Consider the following 27,008-nt stretch of genomic DNA (forward strand, 5'->3'; position numbering starts at 1 on the left):
GACGAGGTCTACCTTGGAGAAGATCTGTGCTCCGTGCAGATTTGCTGCAAAGTCTTGAATGTGCGGCACAGGGTAGCGGTCCGGTGTTGTAGCCTCGTTCAGCCTGCGTTAGTCGCCGCATGGTCTCCAGCCCCCTGTTGCTTTGGTCACCATGTGCAGCGGGAGGCCCATGGGCTGTTGGACCGCTGTATAATCCCCAATTCCTCCATCCTCTTGAACTCCTCCTTCGCCTGCCGGAGCTTGTCCGGGGGAAGCCTTCGAGCACGGACGTGGAGGGGTGGTCCTCGTGTCGGGATGTGGTGCTGTATGCCGTGTCTGGGCATGGCTGTCGTGAACTGCAGTGCCAGAACCGATGGGAAATCCGCCAGGACTCTGGTGAAGTCGTTGTCAGACAGCGTGATGGAGTCTAGGTGTGGGGCTGGCAACTGGGCTTCACCCAGGGAGAACGTTTGAAAGGTCTCGGCGTGGACCAGTCTCTTGCTGGGCAGGTTGACCAGCAGGCTGTGAGCTCGCAAAAAATCTGCTCCCAGGAGTGGTTGGGCTACGGCAGCTAGTGTGAAGTCCCACGTGAACCGGCTGGAGCCGAACTGTAGCCGCACCATACCAGTGCCGTACGTCCTTATTGTGCTGCTGTTCGCGGCCCTCAGGGTGGGACCCAGTTCTCTGTTGCGGATGTCGTAACTCGGAGGTAAGACACTGATCTCGGCTCTGGTGTTGAACAAAAAGCGGCGTCCCGACTGCTTGTCCCAGACATACAGGAGGCTATCCCAATGGCCAGCCGCCGTAGCCATTAGCGGCGGCTGGCCCTGGCGTTTCCCTGGAACTTGCAGGGCGGGCTTCTGCGCCCCACTGCTGGTGGTAGAAGCACCATTGTTCATTGGTCTCCTCACCCCTGCCTCTGGGGTTAACGGGCTCTGCGGCCGGGCCTGGTCTGGTTTGCTGCTGGGAGCGTGGCCAGTGATCTGTGTGACGGATGCCCCACTCTCCTTCTTGGGTTTCCACAGCACATCCGCCCGGGCCGCCACCTTCCGGGGGTCACTGAAATCCTCGTCGGACAGCAGCAGGCATATGTCCTCGGGCAGCTGCTCCAGGAATGCCTGCTCAAACATGAGGCAGGGCTTGTGACCTCTGGCCAGGGACAGCATCTCGTTCATCAAAGCCGACGGTGGCCTGTCCCCCAAACCATCCAGGTGCAGTAAGCGGGCAGCTCACTCGCGCCGTGAGTGTCCGAAAGTTCTTATGAGCAAGGCTTTGAATTCTGTGTATTTGCCGTCCGCTGGGAGCGATTGTATGAACTCCTCAACCTGGGCAGCTGTCTCCTGGTTGAGGGAGCTCACCGCATAGTAGTAACGTGTGGCATCCGAGGTTATCTGCCGAATGTGGAATTGGGCTTCTGCTTGCTGGAACCATAGTTGAGGTCGCAGCGTCCAGAAGCTTGGCAGTTTTAACGAAACTGCATGAACAGTTGCGGCGTCGTTCATCTCTGGTCCAAATATCGTTTGGGCCGTCGGGGTCACCAATTGCAGTGGTGTGCTACACGCAGCGCTGCAATAACGACACGGAGTCGGTGAACTGCAGTTACAAACGAGGTTTATTCAAACTTAGCGGCTTTGCTTTAAAGCCTTCCTGTTCCCGCCCTCCCCAGGCAGGAATGCTGTAGGGGGCGCGTATTCACAGTCCCTTCCCGCATGTGGGCTTTTCCCCTTGCTGGTAAAGCAGGCTTGGTGCCCTCTTTGGGACCGGTCTCAATGCCGGCGCACGCTGCTTTGTGAGCCGGTTCGAGTGTGCTGGGAAGTGGGTCGCCACAGATTGTCGTTTTGTACTTATCAATGATGTTATAAGCATATTAAGATAATTACCCCAATGGTCAATGAATGCCTGTCTGATTCTGATGGCTGACATTCTTTTTAAAACACATATTGCTTCAGCAGCATGCTTTGGACTTCTGCTTTAAAACTGCCTTGCAAATCTCTTAAACCTTCCCAAAAGCTCAAAGTACATTTATATGCAATGTGCAATGTATACAGTATACAATCTTAAGATTTATCTTTCTGCAGACAGCAACAAAACAAAGAAACACAATAGAACCCGTTCAAAGAAAATCTGACACATGACCAACTAACACCCAATATGTGGAAAAAAATCGTGTGAACAATGAAAAGTGAACAAATAACATTGACCGCAGAGTCACCAAAAGTGAGCCTTCAGTGTCATGTCAATGGCCTCCGGCCACAGCTAGAGTTGGTTCAGCAGTGAAGCACCCTGATAAAATTGCACAAATAGTTTTAAAAAAAGGTAAGAAAAAAAAAATCACAAGGAACATGAACTGCAGAGTTCACAACTGTGGAGCACATTCAGCGCTGAAGTAAGCGAATTCAGAAGACAAATGGTCGCAGACAACCTGTTGGCATGAGACCCAAGACTCCAGCACCCTCTGCCCACCAGCAGCGTTGAGAGAGTGAAAAATCAGACTGATGGAGCTGGCAGACCTGCTTGTTTTCTGCTCTCATTCTTGACTACTCTAATCTTGTTCAATACTCAGCTCGGAGCAATGGAGAAGACCATAGGTTCCATTAGGAACTGGCACACCAAATCCCTCAAGGGACCACAGAAGTGCCAGATCACTCAGTTTAGCCCAAAAACACGTTCTTAAAAGAGAAATTGAAGGCTGCAATCATTCGTAATTCAGTAGTAGTAATAGCATATTTAGAAGAGTATCCTATAGTTTTGTAAACTGTCTGCACAATGTTGCCGCTGGTCACCGAGATCATCTTGGCAGAAGTCACTCCCTCTGACCTTACCTATGCCCTCCAGTATTTGACATTTCCACCCTGAGAAAAAGAACCCATGTATTCACCTCATGATTTTATGTTCTTCTTCAGGTCACCGTCAGCCTCCAATGCTCCAGAGAAAACAATCCAAGTGTGCCCAACTTCTCCTTACAGCTAATCCTTTCTAATCTATTGAAGAGCCTCTTCTGCACCCTCTCCAATGGCTTCACATCTACATTGTATTACAGTAACCAGAACTGCACTCAGTAGTCCAAATGCTGCCTAACCAAAGTTGCATACAACTACCATAAAACTTTACAACTTTTACACAAGACCCCAAAGAAAAATAGGTCTGTAGATGTCTTCTTTACCACCTTATTTACTTTATGCTTTTTACCGCCCTAAGATCCCTATGTACATCAATGCTCGAGTCATAATACATACTGTGTACTTTTCTCTTGCACTTTAATCATCCAAAAGTGTGCAATACCTCACACTTTTAAAGTTTCCCTTCAGTTGCTTCTATTCCAAAACAATCCCAACTATCCAGTCTTTCCTCATAGCTGAAACATCACGCAAATTTCCTGTGCAATCATACCTTTCACATCATGTGGCAACCAGAACTGAGCACAGTACTCAAGCTGCTGTATAATTAGCAACATAAACAGTTGAAACATAACCAATAGTATAAATTATGCCATTATAACTTTTTTCAAAGATCACCAAGTGCTAATATTATGTTGCCTCACATTTCTTGCTAGCTCAAGGTGTTCTTTGCCCAAATTCATTTAATTTCCCATATAAACCTCCAGAACTTGCATATTTAACAATGTAAGTATAATACTGATACATTGACAGATTGTTTACAAAACACTTGCTTTTTATAGCACCTTCATAAGCTTAGGACATCCTGGAAACTCCAGAATTGTACTTTGGAAGGGCGCTCATGACTACAATACAGGAACACGCAGGAAATTTGCACAGATCAAGAATCTAAAAGCAGTAATAATGACAAAGTAATCTTCAGCAGTAGTGAGTAAAAAACAAGGGAAGCTCCTCGACTCCTCTTCAAATGGTGCCAAAGCATTTATTTATTTATTTTTATTGACATTTAGCACAAATGTGCCCTTTCAATCCTTCAAGCCATGCTGCCTAGTGATCTCCTGATTTAACCCTAATCACAGGACAATTTACAATAACCAATTAACCTGCTAACCCCTACACCTTCTGGACTGTGGGGAAAAACCAGAGCACCCGGAGGCAACCCACACAGTCATGGGACAAACACACAAACACCTTACAGGCAATGGCAGGAATTTTAACTTCTATCAAGTGCATGCATGAAGCATATTAAAGAATCATTTACAATTACAAAATTGGTTGCATATATTTTTTCTCCCCCAATATACCAAGATGAACATTCTGAATAATTGTTTCCATTGATATATATTGAATATTTAACCTTCATTAAGCTGTACTTTTGCACCAGTAAACCATACCCAATTGGGACACCATCTTAAAAAAAAGGGCTTTAGAATTAAAGGGTTTAATAACTACCAGTGATAAAGCAACATTATGTTCCTCCTAGCTGCTACAATAAAAACAACATCTTGTTTGGTCAACCACTTTTCATTTAAGATTACAAACAACTTGTGCCTTCGTACAAATGGTTTGAGACTGAAGTGAAAACTAGGATCTACAGACACTATTTTTGCAGTTCACTTAAAATGATGGCACCAATTCTAACCCAGTTCTATAAAAGTCTGAATAGCAATAATTTAATGGAGAAACAGAAAAAAGAACGTTAATTGAAAACATCCTTTTAAAAATGTACTCTATTTAGTTAAACAGCTGCCCCTTTACAAGATAGCTCCTTGACATTAGACAAAATGGGAGTATCATGCTTCCACCATGAAACCGCTTGCATTTTTAAAATGTGCATCAACAATTGTTCAACTGGCCATAGGTAAATCTTGGAGGTTTAATTTTAGTCATCAATAAATCCTCCACAGTACTGAAGTTTTGAATGCTCAATTAAGAACGTTCACAGAGTAAACAAAATCATACACAAATACATATTGTGTATAAATAAGCAATATATCTCATTAATCACTTTAATTTGTTTGCCATTATACCCCATTATGAAAGTACATTTTGTGGGTTAACTGGAGGGGAAATTACCTTCACACTATTATTTACTTGAAGAATCACAATGCAACTTCATTAAATAGGAGCTAAGAAACTTCTCCAAGTCTAGATAACTTAGCTAAATCTAGATAATTTAAATAATCTGCAAAGGTTAAAGATGAAAATTAAAATGGAAAACACTAACACTGACAAACAGGTTGAAGTCACCCACCTTTCTCCTTAATCCCCACTGTTGAAAAACAAGTCTGCAATCAGAAATAACAAAATCTAATAATCTAAGAGCTTACATTTACATTTCATGAAAGATCTATAACTGAAGTATGTCCAAAATACGAGAGGCACTCAGCAAGACAGACATGATCTATGGAGGGGAATAAACAAATGACAGCTTGGGCCAAGTCCCCCCATAAGACCTGCCTGTCTTGCTGAGTTGCTGCAGAATTGTGTGTGTTGCTCAAGAATTCCAGCATCTGCAAAATATATTATTTATGACAACTGAGTAACTGTCACTCACTGCAAAATATTTTAAGATATCCTGAACTATACACATATTCCATTAAAAGTTTTTAAAAGTTCGATGTCAAGATTGTTTAATGTCATTTCCCGTACATAAGCGCAAGGTGAGCAAAATAATTGTTACTCTGCATCTGATACAGCACGAAAAACTCCTAAAAAAAAATAAAGAATATAATAATTTAAAAAGAAAATAATTATAAACACACAAGATATCTTGTATACATAAATTGACTATATCTATAAAGTGATGCAATGTTATATACAAGGTGAATGACGGGAAATAATAAAGCAGTGGTGGAGTTAGTGAGTGAAGGTATTGATCAGGCTTACTGCTTGGGAAAGTAACTTTTTTTAGTCGGATAGTCCTGGGGAGAAGGCTGCATAGCCTCTTCCCTCATGTCATTAGTATGATTTCCAATGCATTTTGTAGAAGGCAAACGCCACAGCCATTATTTATTTATTTATTTTACCATTGGGGTTAATTAAAGGGGCTGCACTGTCCTTGATCTTGAATTGTTAGAACTGCACTCATCCAGTCAAGTAGTAAGCATCCAATCATGTTCTTGACCTGTGCTTGCAGATGACAGAAAAGCTTTAAGACATCCAGGCCTTCTGACCTGCTCTTGTAGTTACCGTATTTTCATGGCTGATCCAGTTGAGTTTCTGGTGAACAATAACCATCCCTCCCCCAGTACGTTGATGGTGGAAGATTTAGCAATCACAATGACAATGCCACTGAATGCCAATGTTGAGACTTGGCAATCAATTCCTCTTTTCTCATCAATGGTTAAAGATACAGACAGACAGACTTTATTGATCCCAAGGGAAATTGGATTTCGTTATAGCCGCACCAACCAAGAATAGTGTAGAAATATAGCAATATAAACCCACAAATAATTAAATAACGTTAATCATGTCAAGTGGAAATAAGTCCAGGATCAGCCAATTGGCTCAGGGTGTCTGACACTCCGAGGGAGGAGTTGTAAAGTTTGATGGCCACAGGCAGGAATGACTTCCTATGACACTCAGTGTTACATTGGTGATTGGCGATTCTGTGGAATGAATCTTACTTGTCTCTAATCAGCCCAATATATACACACACTTACACACAAACATATGTATACACATCATAGTGCCTATAAAATGTATTCACCTCCCTTTATAACATTGAATTATAGTGGACTGATCAACAGAAAAAGACTCCTCCGTGTCAAAGCGAAAACAGGTCTCTACAAAGTGATCTAAATTAATTGCAAATATAATACACAAGATAATTGATTGAACTGTATTCACCCCCTTTAATATGACACATCAAATTACCACTGGTAAAGCCAATTGGTTTCAGAAGTCACATAATTAGTTAAATGGAGATCACCTGTATGCAGTCAAGGTGTTTCAATTCATTGTATTAAAAATACACTTATATCTGGAAAGTCGAACTGCTGGTGAGTCAGTATCTGGGCGAAAACTACACCATGAAGACAAAAGAACACTCCAAGCAACTCTGCAAAAAGGTTGTTGTAAAGCACAAGTCAGGAGATGGATACAAGAAAATTCCCATGTCACTGACTATCCCTTGGAGTACAGTTAAGTCAATCATCAAGAAATGGAAAGAATATGGCACAGCTGTAAATCTGCCTGGAGCAGGCTATCCTCAAAAACTGAGTGTCTGTGCAAAGAAGTGGACTAGTGATGGAGGCCACCAAGAAACCTACGACAACTCTGCAGGAGTTTCAAGCTTCAGTAGCTGAGATGGAAGAGACTGTGCATACGATAGCCAGGGTGCTTCACCAGTCATAGCTTTATGGGAGAGTGGCAAAGAGAAAGCCACTGTTGAAAACGCATGAAATCTCAACTAGGGTTTGCCAAAAGGCATGTGGGAGATTCTGAAAACAGCTGGAAGAAGGTTCAATGATTGTGATGAAATCAAAATTGTGTGTTTTTTTGGCCATCAGATTAAACACTGTTTGCAGTAAGCTGAACACTGCACATCATCAAAAATACACCATCCCTACCGTGAAGCATGGTGGTGGCTGCACTGTGCTTATGGGGATGCTTCACTGCAGCAGTCCCTGGAAGAAAGGTGAAGCTAGAGAATAAAATTAATGCAGAAGAATACAGGAAATCTGGAGGAAAACCTGATGCAGTCTGCAAGAGAACTGCAAGTTTGGGAGATCTGTTTTCCAGCAAGTCAATGACCCCAAGGATAAAGTCAAAGCCACATAGGAAAGGCTTAAAAACAAAGATAATGTCCTGGAGTGGCCAAGTCAGAGTCCAGACCTCAATCCATTTTGAGGATTTATGGCTGGACTTGAAAAGAACTGTTCACTCACAATCCCCAAGCAATCTGACAGAGCTTGAGCAGTTTTGTAAAGAAAAGTGGGGAAAAAGTATCCAGATGTGCAAAGCTGATAAAGACCTATTCGCACAAACACAGGGCTGTGATTGCTGCCAAGAGTGTATATATTAAATACTGACCTGAAGGGGGTGAATACTTCTGTAATCAATTACACTCACTTTCTGCTTTCTGCAATGATCACTCCCTAGTGACTCCCTTGTCCATTCGTCCCTCTCGGCACTTATCCCTGTAAGCGGAACAAGAGCTTCACCTGCCCCTACAACTCTTCCCTCACTACCATTCAGAGCCCCAAACAGTCCGACCAGGTGAGGCGACACTTCACCTGTGAGTCTGTTGGGGTCATATACTGTGTTCGGTGCTCCGGGTATGGCCTCCTGTATATCGGTGAGACAGAACGTACACTGGGAGACTGCTTCATCGAGCATCTACGCTTTGTCCACCAGAACATATTGGATCTCCCAGTGGCCACCCATTTTAATTACACTTCCCATTCCGATATGTCCAACCATGGCCTCTTCCACTGTTGGGACAAGGCCACACTTAGGTTGGAGGAACAACACCTTTTATTCCATTTGGGTAGCCTCCAACCTGATGGTATCGATATCAATTTCTCAACCTTCCAGTAATGCCTCCCTTCACCATTTCCCATCCCCTTGTCCCTCTCTCATGTTATCTCCTAGCCCACCATCACCTCTCTCTGGTGCTCCTCCCCATCCCCTCTTTCTTCCATGGTCTTCTGTCTCTTTCACCAAGTAATTTCATAGCATTTTGCTTCATCCCTCCCCTCCAAGTTTCACTTATCGCATGGCGTTTATCTCTCCCCTCCACCCACCTTTCAAATCTACTCCTCAGCTTTTTTTTTAACCAGTCCAGCCGAAGGGTTTCAGATGCTGCCCGGCCTGCTGAGTTCCTCCAGAATTTTGTGTGTGTTCTAATGTCAATTATTTTGTTTTTATATTTGTAGTTAACTGAGATCACTTTGTAGAGATCTGTTTTTATTTTGAGTCTTTTTCTGTTGATCAGTGTCAACAGAAGCAAAATTAAATCCACTGTGATTCAATGATGTAAAACAATGAAACATGAAAACTTTCAGGGTGAATATTCCAAAGATTTTAAAAAATAACACTCTCCACAAAGGAGACACAAGCTTGTCAAAAGACAAATAGTCCCACTCTCGTGAACTGAAATTATTGCTTACAAACTTCAAGACCACAAGATGAAAAGGCTCTCTCACATTATATCAGGTAATCTCTATGATACCAGATACTATTCCAAGTTACTTTGCATAGAACACCACACCACTAGACAAATACACAGTGCCGTTTTCATTTTTTCTTTTCTAGGGAGATCAGTAAATATGTGTACGTCGCAAAAACTAATTTTACCCACATATAGCACTGCTGTATCTATATACCGGATTATTTTTTAGTATAAATTATTATATTTTCTGCCATAATTTCAGATACAGGGATTGAATCATATTATCATGCAACAATAAACACACCAATGACACCAACTGCCCAATGCGAATACCTACAGCTAACGCACAATTGCCCTACGCGAATACCCACAGCGAGCGCACGATTGCCCAACTCGAATACCCACAGCGAGCGCACAATTGCCCAACGCGAATACCCACAGCGAGCGCACAATTGCCCAACGCGAATACCCACAGCGAGCGCACAATTGCCCAACTCAAATACCCACAGCGAGCGCACAATTGCCCAACGCGAATACCCACAGCGAGCGCACAATTGCCCAACGCAAATACCCACAGCGAACGCACAATTGTCCAACATGAATACCCACAGTGAACACACTAATGACCAACGTGAATACCCACAGCGAACGCACAATTGCCCAATGCAAATACCCACAGCGAACACACTAATGACCAACGCAAATACCTAGTGAACACACTAATGACCAATATGAATACCTATAATTAAGCCATCACTCTGTGATTATATTTTCTTTAGTCTAGTCTAATCCACACCTGGCAAAATGCCTTTTTCTCTTTTGACACGAAGACTTGTAAACATAAACTTGCTAATTTACATACTTTCCCAATTAATTATCTTAAATTTAAAAGAAAGCTCATCCTTGTTTCCATCTCCATCTATAATTCTTCTACCTTTACAAACTTCCAAAATGTGTTCCTCCATCTCTAGTACTGGATTATCCATACATTTAAATTGCCATTGCGCTCTCTGCATTCTAGACTGGAAGTTCTAGAATTTACCCCTAACTTTCTTTTTTACAAAAATTCTGCCATGGATGGCCTGAATTCTGCCTATGAAAGGAAGAGGGTTGGGCATGGGGTGGAAACCCATTCCCATAAAAACCCAATGCTACAGAAGCTCCAGAGACCTCTTCTCTGGGAAAGGAACAATCCACCAAAAAGATGGGCTACACCTGGAGACAACTTGAAAGACTAGCCCAGGACAAGGATCTATGGTGAGCTTCTGTGGGTGGCCTATGCCCCAAGTAGGGGTGATGGGGCTTAAGTAAGCTTCTTCTTTAAATTTACCTTTTACTAAATACTCCCTTGGGCATTTCAATGTCAAGTTTTCTCAATAACATTCTTCTGATGCTTCTTGGACTTTTTCCTGTATTATTAACACTGTATCAATATATTGCTATGTATGTGTCCAACTGACTAGAACAAAAACAACAAACACAGACATTTCACTGTTCATTTTTGAACAATATTGAATAGATTTATTCTTCATATCTACTCAAAACTGTATCTTCCATTTTTATAAGATGTTATCCAAGGTAAAAATTTAACAATATGCCTCATGGTTAGAATGGGATGTGAACTTGAAAGTATCTCGATGTTAACTATAATATTGTTCTGCCTTTACTTATACACAATCTAATTCCACTATGATATACTCATAATTGCAAAATCACTCGAGTCTTAATTTTAAAAAGTCAGATGATGATAAAGCAGGAAATATTGATACTACAACCGTAACATGGCATTAATCGTCATTTTGCGAAGTCAATCTCGACACAAACGGAAACACTTGAAACAGAGGTGTTGCATTTGAATTTGTAGCGTTAATCCGGGAAACAGGTGAGATGAAAAGGGGGAGTTTTATCTTAAAAGGAGTTTGTTTCAATGGCCTAACTCCAAAATTGTGGGAGACAATAGGCACCTACGTGCCTGAAGTTAAATTGCCAGTAAGTTTTGTCAGCGAACAAAACGAAATGAACGTTTTCGTTCACACGTACATAATCTAGGGTGGTGAGAGGGGGAAAAAACCAAGTAAATCCGTTATATCAATCTCAACATAGACGTTTAAGTGAAGTGAAGAAATCGTTCACTCACTGAAAAAAATGAAATCCGATGTTGGGAGTGACATTGGGCAACTCAAGGCTGAGGCAACTTTGTGGAAAGCAAATACTCCTTTCACTTCAGGAGAGGGAGAATAACACTATTCTTTTATATATTTTATTTATTACACAACTGCGATGGAGAGAGTGCGGCTTTTGACTGACCAGCGCGCCGCTCTCTCCCCGAGCACCGTCACGTCACCAAAAAAACCGGCTAACTCGAGGACCGAGGCCTTCCGGCGAAAAACAAGGCCCGAAGCGGCAAAGGAGCCGGGCCTCGGACCCAGTTTTAAAGCATTTCTCCGACCTGAGGTGCCGGGAGAGCGGGGTGACTACTTGATTGTTTGCTTGGGAGAGAATTGGCAAAGGCCCGAGCCCCAACGTCTCCGTCCCTCCCTCAACCGTGTACTTACAGGGTTCTCGGCTGCCCGTCGTCCTCCATCATCATGGCGGGAGCGTCGTGTAAAGCGCTGAGGGTTCAATGTGTTAACACACAATGATTATTTTCCTCACTCTTCTAGTGTTTAAACTACACGGCCCCGCCTGGGTTTTATTTCAGGGGAGCAGCAGAGCAGCAGCCGAACAAAGCCAGAAAGAAAATAACTCCACAAACACAAGCAGAGAAAATGGCGACCTGGCCAGGCCCAGTGCGCCTGCGCGGCCTCTTTTGGCAGCGCGGCGCGCGACCCGACGCCCGCCAGCCACAAGTGGATGCAAAACTTTCGGGAAACTTTCAGCGAAATATATAAATTATAATTCCATGTAACTCAGTCGGAATTAAATCCTTTGATCTATATATATATATAGAGAGAGAGAGAGAGAGAGAGAGAAGAAGTTAAAGAAATTAATATAAAATATACATAAATAAATTTCAATGGGCGACGTAAGAACTTGGTTGCTTTAGATTCATAAATAGATGAAAATAAAAGTTATTAAGTAATCTGGAGGTTGTTGAACATTTAGGGATATAAAAATTACTGGCATTCTAATTTAGATTTCTGGCATATACAGTGATGTATTTCTATATATTTCTATTATTGTATATATTATTCAAAATATTTTTGCATGCACCTAATGTGTTATTTAATTGTTTTAATTTATTTTCTAATGATTATATATATGTTGTTTTTTTTAAATTATCTATCCATAATGAGGACCAGAATATAAAAGTGAGGATGTAATGTTGAGGCTTTTTAAGGCACTAGTGAGGCCTCACTTGGAATATTGTGAGCAGTTCTGGGCTCATTATCTAACGATATGCTGACATTGGAGAGGGTTCAAAGGAGGTTCATAAAAATAATTCTGGGATTGAAAGGCTTATCATATGAGGAGCATATGATGGCTCTGGGCCTGTATTCACTGGAATTCAGAAGAATGACGAAGAATCTCATTGAAACCTACTGAATGACTGGATGTGGAGTGGATGTTTCCTATGCTGGAAGAGTCCAAGACCAGAGGACACAGACTCTAAAAATAGAGAGACATCCACTTAGAACTGAGATGAGGAAACTTGTGTTTACCCAGAGAATGTGAATCTACGGAATTTGGTGCCACAGGCAGCTGTGGAGGACAAGTCCTTGGATATATTTAAGGCAGAGGTTGATAGATTGATTTGTCAGGGCATGAATGGATACAGGGAGAAAACAAGAGACTGGGGTTGAGAGGTAAATGGATCAGACATGATGAAATAGTAAAGCTGACTCAGTGGAGAAATGCTCCTATGTCTTATGGCCTTATGATCTTAATTAACCTGGTAGTAATACACCTCTCGTTATTGCTGCAATCATTGTGTTGATGGTAAGGAGAGGCCTTGGGAAGGGATAAAGGTCTTACCATTGATGAAATACTGATGATACAATTCAAAGTCGGAATGGTGTACAGTTTGGAGAGAAATTGGAGGTGTTCAGATGTACCACTTGCCATTTGCTCTGCTTATTATCGGGTTTTGTGGCAGTTTGATGAATCTGAGTGGTTTTCTAATAGAATTCAGAGGTAATTAAAAAACCCACTTAATTGCAGAGGGTTTGGAGACACTTAGACAGGCAGATTCCCTGGCTTTTAGTTTAGATCTCATAGTATCCAAATAAAAGCAGAGAATCCTGGAGGCTATCACCAGATTGGGCAACATCTACAGAAAGGCAAAAGCTTAAATCCATTAAATCCATTGATCTATATATATATATATAGAGAGAGAGAGAGAGAGAGGAAGAAGTTAAAGATATGAATATAAAATATACATAAAGAAATTTCAATGGGTGACATAAGAACTTGGTTGCTTTAGATTCATAAATAAAAGAAATATTATTTATTTCTTTGTATGAGTGACTTCATATCTCCATCAGAGGTTGCTTATGTTTTGTTGTCTTTTCTTCTTATCTCAAGGACATTAGTGAAAATGTGAAACACTCACAAAATGCTGGAGGAACTCAGTAAGTCCGGCAACACCTATGGAAATGAATAAGCAGTCGACTTTTTGGGCTGAGACCTTTCTTTAAGACTAGAAAGGAAGGAGGAGGGGAAGGAGGACAGCTCGAAGGTGATAGGTGAAGCCCGGTAAGCGGGAAAGGCAAAGGGTTGGAAAGGAGGGGATCTGATAGAAGAAAAGAGTGGAGCAAGGGAGAAAGGAAGGAGGAGGAGACCCAGGGGGAGGTGATAGGCAGTTGAGAAGACATAAGAGGCTAGAGAGGGGAATAGAAGAAGAGGGAGGGGGAGGTAATTTTTTAACCAGAAGGAAAAATCAATATTCATGCCTCAAGGTTGGAGACTACCTAGATGGAATATGTGTTGCTCCTCCACCCTGAGCGTGGCCTCATCTTGGCATAAGAGGAAGCCATGGACCGACATGTTGGAACGGGAATGGGAACTAGAACTAAAACGTTGGGCCACCGGGAAGTTCCACTTTTGGTGGATGAAGTGGAGGTGCTCGACAATTTATGACAGGCCCCACCAGTGTAGAGGAGGCTACATCAGGAGCACCAGCCACACTGGACGACCCTCAGCAGATTCGTGGGTGAAGTGTTGTCTCACCTCGACGGGCTGTTTTGGAAGTGACGGAGTAGGTGAATGGGCAGGGGTAGCATTTTTGGCTGCTTGCAGGGACGTGAAACAGAGGAATACCCCCTTATCAACACTCCTGATCCACTAATTCTCACTTGTTAAAGCTGGTCATAATGTGGTACTTATATGCCACTTACTGTACCAAGCCTGAATGTGTCTAGGACTTGCATGCATTCCATCACTAAGGACCCCCATCACCCAGGACATGCCCTCTTCTCATTGCTACCACCGAGGAGATACACACACTCACTGTCTCAGGAGTACCTCTTCCCCTCTACCATCAGGTTTATGAATGGACAATGAACCCATGAACACTACCTCTTTTTCTTTACTCTCTTTTTACACTACATATATATGTACTATATATATATAATTCTTATTATAATTTATAGTGAATCAAATTAATATGTATTGCAATGATGTGCTACTGCAAAGCAACATATGTGATGACATACGCTGGTGATATTTATTTGACGGTAAAATACCCGGCGCAATCGCACCGTTGCAAAACAACGTGCGCTGCCCGGGAATCGAACCCGGGTCGCAAGAATGGGAATCTTGCATGATACCACTACACCAGCAGCGCTCGGGCTGCGTGCTCGGCGCCACTTTTCGGTGTGCAGAGCGCGAATGACGGCTGTCCGTCCTGCCAGGGCCCTGTGAGGAGAAACGGCGACTTCTCTTCACGTTGTTCTGCTGAGAATTGTAATCGCGTCGATCAATCACATCCTGTTGGTGAGTGGAGCCGGCAATGTGCCACCTGATAAGCGCATTTTTATTCACGAAAGGAGCAAGTGCGAGACCTGTAGAAAACGAAAGTAAAGACGAGCAGTCATAATGAGGCCCAAAGCTGCTCCGGCTGGCGTGACGTAAAAGTTATTGCGGGCTCTCTGCAAGAAAGCCCCGAGTATTTTAAGCACACAAACCAGCAGATCAAACCCAGACTGATCAAACTACTCTGGGTAAAGGGATGAAGGGGAAACACTGCCCTAATTTCACAGAATGTAGAGAGGTTACAGTAAGGAAAAAAAAAGCCATTCGGCCCCCTGCATCTGTACTGGGACAATAGAAAAGCAATTTTCTCTCCCCATAACTCTGATTTCCACCCCCACACCCATCCCTTTTAGATACTCATCTTTTGAATAATTGTATTTCAACTATTGTGAATAGTTAAAGATGTGGTACAAAAATACTTTCACAGGGTGTTGCCAGAGATGTTGGATAGCCTATTTATTCTCAGAGGAATGTAGGGGTTGAGTGGCATAGCTAAGATAGTTAGTGATAGTATTTCTCACAGAGGGTGGGTGTCTAGAATGAGAAGATAGTGAGAGGGCGGGAATTTAAAGGCAATCTGGAGGGTAACGTTGACATATAACTTAAAAAGAAGTGGTTCTAATAAACTGGCCCCTGTGGATCACCACTAGTCACCGAAAACCAACCAGGCTCACTTTATTCCCACTCTTTGCCCCCTGCCAATTAGCCACTGCTTTATCTTTCCTGTAATACCATGGGCTCTTAGCTTGTTAAGGAACCTCATGTGTGGCCCCTTGTCAAAGGCCTTCTTAAAATCCAAGTACACAACATCAACCAAAGCTCCTTTGTTGATCCTGCTTGCTACTTCTTCAAAGAATTCCACAGATTTGTCAGGCAAGATTTTCCATTGAGGAAAACATGCTGACTACAGTCTATTTTATCATGTGCCTCAAAGTACCCTGAGACCTCATCCTGAATAATCGACTCCAACATCTTCCCAACCACTGAGGTCTGACTCACTGGCCTATAATTGCCTTTCTTCTGCCTCTCTCCCTTCTTGAAGAGTGGAGTGACATTTGTAGTTTTCCAGTCCTCCAGAACCATTCCAGAGACAACTGATTATTGAAGGATCATTACTAATGTCTCCACAATCTCTTCAGACATCTCTTTCAGAACCCTGGGGGGTACACCATCTGGTCCAGGTGACTTATCTACCTTCAGACTTTCAGTTTCCCAAGAACCTTCTCTCTAGTAATGGTAACTTCACACCTTTTATGACCCCTGACACCTGGAACTTCCACCATACTGCTAGTGTCTTCCACAGTGAAGATTGATGTAAAATAGTTATTCAGTTTGTTCACCATTTCCTTGTCACCCATTACTATTGCCCCAGCATCATTTTTCAGCATTCCAATATCCATTCTTGCCTCTCTTTCATACTTTACATATCTAAAGAAACTTTTTTAATATTATTGGCTAGTTTACTTTTATATTCCATCTTTACCTTCTTAATGACTCTTTTTAGTTGCCATCTGTTGGTATTTAAAAGCTTCCCCAGTCCTCTAATTTCTCACAAATTCTTGCTCTATTATATGCCGTTTCTTTGGCTTTTATGTTGGTTTTGATTTCTCTTGTTGGCTGTGGTTGTGCCATTTTGCCTTTAGAATACTTTTTCCTCTTCAGGATGTATATATCCTGTGCCTACTGAATTGCTTCCAGAAATTCCAGCCATTGCTGCTCTGCCATCATCCTTGCCAGTGTTCTTTTCCAATCAGTTCTGGCCAACTCTTCTCCCATTCCTCTGTAATTTCATTTATTCCACTGTAATATTGATATATCTGACCTTAGTTTCTACTCAAATTTCATGGTTAACTCAATCATATCATGATGACTTTTCCCTAATGGTTTTTACCATAAGCTTCTAATCAAATCTGGTTCATTGCACAATACCCAATTCAGAATAGCTGATCCTCTCACAAGAAGAAATCTGCAGATGCTAGAAATCCAATTAACATACACAAAATGCTGGAGGAACTCAGCAGGCCAGGCAGCATCTATGGAGATGAGTACAGTTGATGTTTTAGCCCGAGACCCTTCATTAGAACTGATCCTGTAGTGGGTTCAACCATGAGCTGCTCTCATAAGCTGCAGCTTGGTGCAAATGGTGCAGATGTGCTTATCTGGGAGACTGGACGTCTCCCAAACTTCCCACATTCCACACACAATACAAAGCACAGCCCCTGGAGCCATTCTACTATACTGTGCACAAATAAATGAGGAATGAACAAATAAGACCAGAGAGAGAGAGTAACTTACCTCACTGAAGTCCGATCTCACCTAAGCCTGATGAGCTAAAGCCATTCAAAAGACTGGCACACTCCAAATGAATGGCCGCTCTGCTTGAACTTGAATTATTCTTATTGATCCTTTATAATGAATCCTTCTTGCTGATTGGTTGCTCCTCAAATCAGAAGAACTGTCATGAATCTCTCCCTTTGAAATCTTGATCACCGCTCTGATTAAAAAGTAGCTCTTTTCACACAGCCCTGGTGTGGGTTGTCCAACTCCAGGAATCCATCAACAATAATCAAAGAATGATTCACTGCGCCTCTCCAACTTAGAGAATTCCAAATATTAAGCACCATTCAAGTGACAAAATTGGTCCCCATCTAGTCTCTTGGTTTAAGGCCATAAGACATAGGAGCAGAGTTAGCCCATTTGGCCTATCAAGTCTGCTGCATCATTCCTGGTTTATTATCTCTCTCAATCCCATTTTCCTGTCTTCTCCCTGTAATCTTTGATGCCCTTACATATTGAGAACCTATTAACCTCTGCTTTAAACGTACCTAATGACTTGGCCTCCATAGTTGTCTGTGGCAATGAATTCCACAGATTCACCACCCTCTGGCCAAAGAAGTTCCTTCTCATCTCTTTTCTAAAGGGACATCCTTCATTCTGAGGCAGTGCTCTGTGGTCTGAGACTCTCCCATTATAAGAAACATCTTCTCCACATTTATCTAGGCCTTTCAATAGGTTTCAGTGACATCCCCCTGTCATTCTTCTAAACTCTAGGGATCATTCTTGTGAACCTCTTGGGGGTGGTAATAGGGGCAAGCTCCCACTATCTATTAAATGCTCCCAATGGTGTGCACCTCCAATACTCTGACAACCAAGTCCAGCTCCTGGCCTTCATGTGTGGCTTAGCTACTAAGCCCGGCAGAACCATTTCTACTGACAGGAGAAGGGGCAAAGGCAAGCTACTGGCACCTTAAAGCCAGTAGATTCAGGCAGTTGGGGCTCATCAGCCCTGGTTAGGAGCTCTGATCTCAAACCTCCGTTGCCTTGCAGCTATACCCACTCATGGGGAAGGCTTCAGGAGTAAACCCCAAAGGAAAAATCCAGAGCTGGAGTCCCTAAGGCAGTCCTACATTGAGATCAATGCTGACCAGCAACTCCTGCTAAGCTGCTGGTGCCTAAACTTTAGCGGTCTCTGATTTTCCTTTGGGTTCATCAGATATGTGAAGAGAGGGAGCTTGCTACATGGGTAACAGCCTGCTCTCCATATTTTACTGCCCAGGCTTGGATATTTAGACAGTTAGGATGCAACATCCATGGTCATCCCTGGTTGTTGGAGGCCTCAGTCAGTCTCACGAACCTCCTCTGGGCTCTCTAGGGAGTTTGTGAGTTTGAAACTATTATCCATAGTTCAATGTTGTTTAGCCAGGGGAGCCACCTTCCCTGCTTCTACTGTGCCCAGCCTACAAAGTATTTTCTACATCTTAGTAAGATCACACCTCATCTTTCTCAGCCTTGGAGAACAGTTGGCCTGGGTTTCTGAGTAATTCCAGGAGAGATGACCTAAAGCATTTTTCCAGTGTTGGAAATATAACATAAGTAATGAGAATGAACAAGAAAAGCTGGTGCTGATGAATATAACAGGTATAATGCTGAGATACATCCTAGGCTGTACTGGAACACATCATCAGTGATGTAACCTGGGCTTATCGGGTGACCCAACCAGGGTTGATCAGGCCCTGCCTTGTGTCCCAGCAACATTGGTCCATGGGTCAAACCTATTGATCCATAGCCACCTGGAGGCTCGTTCAGCAGCCTTTCTGATGGTCTTGATGGCTGTTTTCTTTGCGGCCCCCATAATGCCAAAGAGATAGTAGGTTCTGCAGAGCGAGCAGCCAGCAAAGCCTCTACACCCCACCTCTATAGGCTGGCATCGTGCCCTCCACCCTAGTCTCTGGCACTGCTCTGCCAGCTCCTGCTATTTGGCTTTCTCATGCTCGAACGCCTCCTCAATTCAGCCTTTCGAAGGCACTGCCAGTTCTACCATGACCACCTGCTTCATGGTTTCTGACAGAATGGCTATGTCAGGCCTCAGCAATGATGATGCGCTGAAGTTCGATTATCAGTTGCCAGTCAGAGGCTGTGGTGAGCAAGCCTGCTGGTGATCTGGGCTGAGGCTGTCGTTGGCCTCCAGTTTTGACAAAGGCTATGGGATTTCTGGGTTGGCAAAGGTGTTTCATACATTCTTGTAGAGGAACCTGGTAGATAATGCCAAAATTAAACTGCCGGTGGGTCTGTTATATTGCTTTTGTCTTACAATTGCTGCAACATCCTGCATCTGGTGGGGCACACAGGATCGGAAAAAACTGCAAAGCTTTCTGCATCTACACTGTGCAGGGTCAAAAAAATGAACTGCAGAGAGTTGTAGATCCATGATGGGCACCGGCCACCCCCACCATCGAGGATAGTTTCAAAAGGTGATACAGGTCCACAATCCCTTACCCGAAATCCTTAGGGCCAGTTGCATTTCAGAATTCAGAATTTTTTGGATATCAGAATCCCTCCCTATTGGTTCTGGGACCCCCTGCAGATACAAAAAATACATATGCTCAAGTCCCTTATTTAATCTATCTCAGAAAGGTGACATCCATCATTAATAACCCCTATACCCATTGTGGCGAGTGGAGATATGTCTCTACCAAAGGAGGTGTAAGGCACTCTTTCCCACTACTAGCCTGAAGGTCACCCTTGGGCAAGTTGCAGCACCTGCTTAGCCCCCTCCCCTGATCAGGATTACATGAATCGATGGGAGCAGGTGGTGGATGGTGGTATGAGCAGCTGGTACAGATCACAAGTCCTGGTTATGTGACCACTGACACCAGGCAGACAATCTCTGAAGAGTATTAATAATGGCTGGGGTCACCAGTCTTGTAAAGACACTGCCCAGAAGAAAGCAATGGCAAACCACTTCTGCAGAAAAATTTGCCAAGGACAATCATGGCGATGGAAAGACCATGATCGCTACATCATACAGAATGAATGAACATGACACCCAGGACATTTCCTTTTCTCCTTACTGCCATCAGTGAGGAGGTACAGGAGTCTGAACATGCACAGTTAATGTTTTAAAAGCAGCTTCTTACCCTCCGCTAACAAATTTCTGAATGGTCCATGAACTCAAGAACTCTCCCTCATTATTTTCTTCTCTATTTGTACTATTTATTTATTTTTGTGTGTTTTGTATTGTAACTTCAAGGATCAAGGATTAACTTTTTTCACCATATTCACTCTTTGGCCACTTTATTAGGTACACCTGTAAACCTGCTCGTTAATGCAAGTATATAATTAGCCAATCATGTGGCAGCAACTCAATGCAAAAAAAGCATGCAGACATGGTTAAGAGGTGCAATTGTTGTTCAAGCCAAACATTAGAATGGGGAAGAAATGTGATTTTAGTGACTTTGACTGTAGATTGACTGTTGGTGCCACCGTAGACCTCTGGACCATTCAGAATTATTACAGCACCCTTCTGATTCAAGCCACCAGATGGCACTTCAGTTATTCCCGTCTGTAGCCTTGCTAAATTGTCTGATTTCAGTACGAAAGCCAGTCGTAACATTTTGTTTTTCCCACTTGAATCTGGACCATCAATTTAGGAGAATTTTTCAGGTTTATAAAAATGAATGAGATGGGATCCAGCATTAAGTAGACAGGAAAGTAACATAACAGAATCTTTAAATCAAAGTTCAAAGTAAATTTATTATCAAAATACATTTACGTGACCATATACTACCTCGAGATTCATTTTCTTGCGGGCATTTACAGGACAAAGAAATACAATAGAATTTTACGGCAAACTGTACGTATGGAGACAAAAACTGACACATAACCAACGTACAAAAGAAGACAACAGCGCAAATAAAAATAATACTGAGAACATGAGGTGTAGAGTCCTTGAAAGTGAGTCTGTTGATTGTAGAATCAGTTTAGAGTTGAGGTGAGTGAAGTTATCTATAATCTGGTGATTGTATCTCCTAAAGGAGATACAGGAGCCTGAAGGCACACACACAACAATTCAGGAACAGTTTCTTCTACTCTGCCATCTGATTTCTGAATGGACATTGTACCCATGGACACTACTTTATGGCTTTTTAAATTTTTGTTTTTGAATTGCTTATTTAATTTAACTATTTAATATATATATAGTACTCACTGTAATTCACATTTTTCTATTATTGTGTACTGCATTGTACTGATGTCACAAAGACAGGAAATGCCAGTGATGTTAAACTGATTCTGATAACTGTCTCTGAACCTGGTGATGTGGGAACTAAGACTTCTGTATCTCCTGTGTGAACCCTTAGGCTTCAGGTTTGATTCTGCTTCTCTGGACCAGAGTTTTATGAGCAAAGTTATTCCAGCTATCAAGAGTGATGCTGACTCTTTGTAATGTTGATTGCAGATGAAACAAGCTACAAAGTTAAATTTGGCTGCTTGGTTTCCCTGCAGTGCAACAGAGACTGCAGTAAAACTTTCAATGTATCTGAAATGTTTTGGCACAACTGAAAGTCAGGAAAATCATTGGTGAGACCGATTGTAAATTGGGGGACCACTTGGGCGAGCACCTCAGCACCATCCGTCACAAGCAGGATTTCCCAGTGGCCAAACATTTTAATTCCCATTCCGACTTGTCGATCCATAGCCTCCTCTTGTGCCCAGATGAGGCAACAACATCTTATATTATGTCTGGGTCACCTCCAACATAATGGATTGAATATGAATTTCTGGTGAACAAATACCACCCCGCCTCCCATTCCCCACTCACTTCTTCTCAGCTGTCTATCACCTCCCTCTGTGTCCCCTCCTCCATTCTTTTCTCCTACGGTCCACTCTCTTCTCCTATCAGGTTCCCTCTTCTCCAGTCCTTCACCTTTCCCACCCATCTGGCTTCATCTTTCACCTTCTAGCTAACCTCCTTCCCTCCTCTCCTCTTTTTATCCCGGCATCCTCCCCCTCCTTCTCAGTCCTGATGAAGGGTCTTGGCCTGAAACATTGACTGTTTACTCTTTTCCACAGATGCTGCCCGACCTGTTGAGATTCCTCCAGGATTTTGTGTGTGCTGCAGACTTTTTTCATCTTTGTGAATAATATTGAAGCCGCTGCTTTCTATCACACCACCATTTTGCCATCCCTCTCTCCCCCCTCCCCCCTCTTCCCCTCTCTCCCCTCTCCTCTTTGCCCCCTCTCAATCCCCTCCCTCTCTCTCTCTCTCTCTCCCCCTCTCCCTCTTTCCCCTCTCTCCCTTCCTCCTTCCTTCCCTCCCTCTCATCAACCTATTAATCAGGGAGCTTTGTAAACAGCTTATCACTGTAACACTGGCCTTATGGATATCTTTCTGATAAATAAACCTAATTTTATATATGAACATTTGTTCTGGATTCACTCAGTGGAGAGAACTGCCTTCCTCTATCTCCCCTACCATCTCTTTTAATCAATCTAAATACATAGTTCAATTAGATTAAGGCTTCATTTGTTGTTTCCTGGAAAATGCAAACCTATTCTATTCAAGCTTTGCTCTATGTTTCATTACAAAATGTAGTGGATATGACCCAGACCCAGTCCACTGCCATTGAGCACATCAACATGGAGCGTTTGTACAGGAAAGCAGCATCCATCATCAGGGAGCCCCAATACCCAAGTCATGCTTTCTTCTCACCGTTGCCATCAGGAAGAAGGTACAGGAGCCTCAGGACTCACACCACCAGTTCAGGTACAGTTATTACTCTTGAACCCAAGGGGTAACTTCACTCAACTTCACTTGTCTTGTCACTGAAATGCTCCCACAACTAAAGGACTCACTTTCAAGGACTCTTCATCTCATATTCTTGATAGTTATTGCTTATTTATTAATTATTATTCTTATTTCTTACTTTTTGTATTTACAGTTTGATGTTTTTTGCACACTCGTTGACTGCCCAAGCTTGTGCAGTCTTTCATTGATTATATTATAGTTGTTATTCTAGTATGGATTTATTGAGTATGCCTGCAAGAAAGTGAGTCTCAGGATCGTATATGGTGACATATGTACTTTGATAATAAATTTACTTTGAACTTGGAGGTCCATCTGTTCTCCATACCTATTGGACTTCTAATGCAGAGCTGGACCATATCACTCCTCTGAGATGGAGACTTTCCTTAATACAGTCTCCTCATACCCTTTTAAATTTTAATTTTGCTCATTCATAAGATATGGTGTTGGTGAGCCATCTTGAATCTTGACTGTTCTTCTGGTAAAGGTATGTCTATGGTGTTGCTCTGTGGGAAGTTTCAAGATTTAGAAGGATCAGCAATATACTTCTAGATGGGGCGGCACGGTAGCGTAGTGGTTAACACAACACTTTACAGCACAGGTGACCTGTGTTCAATTCTCGCCACTGTCTGTAAGGAATTTGTACATTCCCCCTGTGACTGTGTGGGTTTCCTCTGGGTGCTCTGGTTTCCTCCCACAGTCCAAAGATGTACCATTTGGTAAGTTAATTGGTCATTGTAAATTGCCCCACGATTAGGCTAGGGTTACATTGGGGGATTGCACACTTCTAAGGGCCAGAAGGGCCTATTCCATACTATATCTTAATCAATAAATAAATCAGGATAATGTGTGACTTCAGAATTATTAATCACATTGTATCAAAACATACAGTGATGTTCCAGAGATGTGCTCGGGCTGTCCATAAGTGTTGCCACACATTCTGGTGCCAACATAACTTGCCCACAATTCACAACGCTGAACAACATGAATAGCATCAATAACAGAACAAATCCTGACAACAACAAAACCTCTCACCCTCCCAGTCCTGGCACGCACATCCCCAACCCTTCCTCTGTCTCTGGGCCTCTAGTCCTTGGCCCTGATTTCTCAAACTCACAGAGGCTGGGCCTTCAACCTCTAATCTCTGGCCCAGACATGGAGTCTCAACCTTGGAAGGAGCTAGTGGTCCCCTGCACCCAGTCCCCTCGTCCTTCCTGATGGTAGAGGCTGTGCGTTTTGGGAATACTGCCAAGGTCCACTGAGGTTGGGTGGGACGACAACCAGAGGTCATGGGTTAAGGGTAAAAGGTGAAAAGTTTGAGGGAAACATGTAGGGGAACTTCTTCACTCAGAAGGTGGTGAGAGTGTGGAACAAGCTGCCAGCACAAGTGGTGGGTGTGATTTTGATTTCAATGCTAAGAGAGGTTTGGATAGGTGCATGGATGGCAGGAGTATGAAGGGCTATAGTCTGGATGCAGGTTAATGGGAGTAGGCAGTTTAAATAGATGAGCCGAAGGGCTTGTTTCTGTGCTGCTCTTTTTGATGACTCTAAGTAGCCTCTGCAAGTAACTGTGGTAAACATAAGCCACCGTGTGCTGTTGGTGGAGGGACAATCATCAGGCTGCTTTGGTCTGGATGGTATTGGGCTTTTGTTTTAGAACATAGAACAGTACAGGCCCTTCAGCCCATCATGTTATGCTGTCCTTTTAACCCACTTCAAGATAGATCTACCCTTCCCTCTCACATGGTCCTCCATTTTTCTATCATCCATGTGCCTATCCAAAAGTCTCTCAAATGCCCCTAATGTATCTGCCTCAACCACCACCCCTGGCAGTGCACCCACCCAACTCTGAATAAAAAAAATCCTTCCTCTGACTTCCCCCTAAACATTCCTCCAATCACCTTAAAGTTACGTCTCCTTGTACTAGCCATTTAAGCCCTGTGAAAAAGCCACTGGCTGTCCATTCTATCTATGCCTCTTATCAACTTGTACACCTCTACCAAGTCACCTCTCATCCTCCTTTTCCCCAAAGAGAAAAGCCCCAGCTGCCCAGCCTATCCTGATAAGTCATGCTCTCTGATCCAGGCAGTAGCCTGATAAACCTTCTCTGCACCCCCTCTAAATGATCCTCATCCAGTGTGGTCGTGGGGAGAACGTACAAACTCCTTACAGGCAACGGCGGGACGCGAGCCACTTACTGCCTCTCACCAGTTCGTGTAGCCATGGGTTACAGATGGTCCAGTTAAGTGATGTTGATAGTGACACATCAGCATGGGCCAAAGATCTTTACTGGTGTCTTTCTTGCTCTGTGTCACACAGACTAGCAATTTCCAGCCAAAAGTTATCAGCGAGCAGATTCAATTCGGTAAGCAAATCAAATGAAGCTAAAATAATTTGCACTTGCCGGGTCTGCCAGATTGTTTAGAGATGTTTAATGTGCATTGCCAGTCAGTCAGTCGTGTTCACAACAGGGTCTGAAAATGGCACGGCTGCAATGCAGACAGCTATATTTAGCAACATGCAAGCCAGGTACAGTGAGGCTACAGTATAACAGCCTTGGTTGAGACATGCAGATACCTGGTAGTACACTACTCCACACACTTAGTGATACACAATCACACATTTCCAACCCACTCCCTATAATGTGCACATGCCTTTCTACATAAACTTAATCTAGAATTAGTCATAAACACAAGAGATTCTGCAGATGCTGGAAATCCAGAGTAAAACACACACAAAATGCTGGAGGAACTCGGCAGGTCAGCCTGAAACATTGTCTCTTTACTCCTCTCCATAGATGCTGTCTGACCTGCCGAGTTCCTCCAGCATTTTGTGCTACAGCGTAGCGTAGCGGACAGCGTGACGCTAATACTGTTGGGGGCATGGAGTTCAGAGTTCAATTATGATGTATGGAGTTTGCATGTCCTCCCCATGAATGTGTGGGTTTTCTCCGGATGCTTTAGTTTCCCCCACAGTCCAAAGATGTACTGGTTAGTTACTAGGTTAACTGTGAGTAGGTTAATTAGTGATTGTAAGTTATCCTGTGATTAGGCTAGGGTTAAATAGGTGGGTCTCTGGGCAGTGGGATTAAAGGGCCTGACCTGCGCTTTATCGCTAAATAAATAATCATCTTCGCATACAAGTCACAAAAGCTCCCATATGTGGTCGGTCACACACACACACCTCCTCATATATAAAGTTCACATATTCAAACAGCTTTTCCCCATTAGTTTTAACTTCACAGCCCTTTTAGGCATCTCAACCAGGATGAGAGGTAAGAAATGGTTGCCACAAGAGGATACATGTTTAAGGTGCTGGAGAGTAGGTACAGAGGAAATGTCAAGGGTAAGTTTTTTGCTTAGACAATGGTGAGTGCTTGGAATGGGCTACCAGCAATGGTGGTGGCGGCGGATATGATAGGGTCTTTTAAGAAACTCTTAGATAGGTACACTGAGCTTAGAAAAATAGAGGGCTTTAGGTAAGCCTAGTAATTTCCAAGTAGGGACATGTTCGGCACAGCTTTGTGGGCCGAAGGGCCTGTATTGTGCTGTAGGTTTTCAATGTTTCTAAAAGCCAAGAATCCTAATTAAAAATAGAAAAAAGTAACTTACACATTCAAGGTGTTATTAAACTTTGAATGTGATTGCTTGTTAATCCAAATGTGTGAAAACAATCTTAGTTTGATTTTAGGATGATCCTCAGGTCAATATAAAAACACATTTCATCCAATGTAATCAAACCTAATAATATTTGTGATAAAAAAGTAGAATTGTACTTTATTTCCAATAATCATAGGATACGGATCTGAGAAAGTAAAATGTTTTAAAGGTAACTATTTCTATTAAACATTAGTGGTTCCAGTAAAATGGTGGTGTGCTCAGATGCAGCAGCTTCTACGGGGCCGACCAAAGGTATTATTCACAAACACAAAGAAGTCTGTAGATGCTGGAAATCCAAA

General features: G+C 42.9%; 1 protein-coding gene, 1 long non-coding RNA gene and 1 other non-coding gene across 5 annotated transcripts in view; 1 reads left to right on the plus strand and 2 right to left on the minus strand.

Annotated features, from left to right (window-relative positions):
* tia1 (TIA1 cytotoxic granule-associated RNA binding protein) overlaps positions 1-11,792 on the minus strand; it is a 71,170-nt gene extending 59,378 nt beyond the window's left edge. Inside the window, exon 1 of one of the 2 annotated variants that reach the window (XM_059963342.1) lies at positions 11,550-11,792. In XM_059963342.1, coding sequence (XP_059819325.1) covers positions 11,550-11,584 — 35 coding nt within the window. In that variant the 5' untranslated portion in view covers positions 11,585-11,792. The remainder of the gene's footprint in view (positions 1-11,549) is intronic. The other variant, XM_059963336.1, reaches the window with a different exon arrangement.
* A 2,916-nt stretch (positions 11,793-14,708) lies between these two features.
* Positions 14,709-14,779, minus strand: trnag-ccc (transfer RNA glycine (anticodon CCC)). The gene has a single exon. It is a non-coding gene; the product is annotated as a tRNA-Gly (tRNA).
* A 10-nt stretch (positions 14,780-14,789) lies between these two features.
* Positions 14,790-27,008, plus strand: part of LOC132390833 (uncharacterized) — a 67,275-nt gene continuing 55,056 nt past the window's right edge. For both annotated transcript variants that reach the window (XR_009511022.1, XR_009511021.1), the window contains exon 1: positions 14,790-14,928. This is a non-coding gene — a long non-coding RNA (uncharacterized LOC132390833). The remainder of the gene's footprint in view (positions 14,929-27,008) is intronic.

This window comes from Hypanus sabinus, chromosome 1 (assembly GCF_030144855.1).
Source record: "Hypanus sabinus isolate sHypSab1 chromosome 1, sHypSab1.hap1, whole genome shotgun sequence".
NCBI lineage: Eukaryota > Metazoa > Chordata > Chondrichthyes > Myliobatiformes > Dasyatidae > Hypanus > Hypanus sabinus.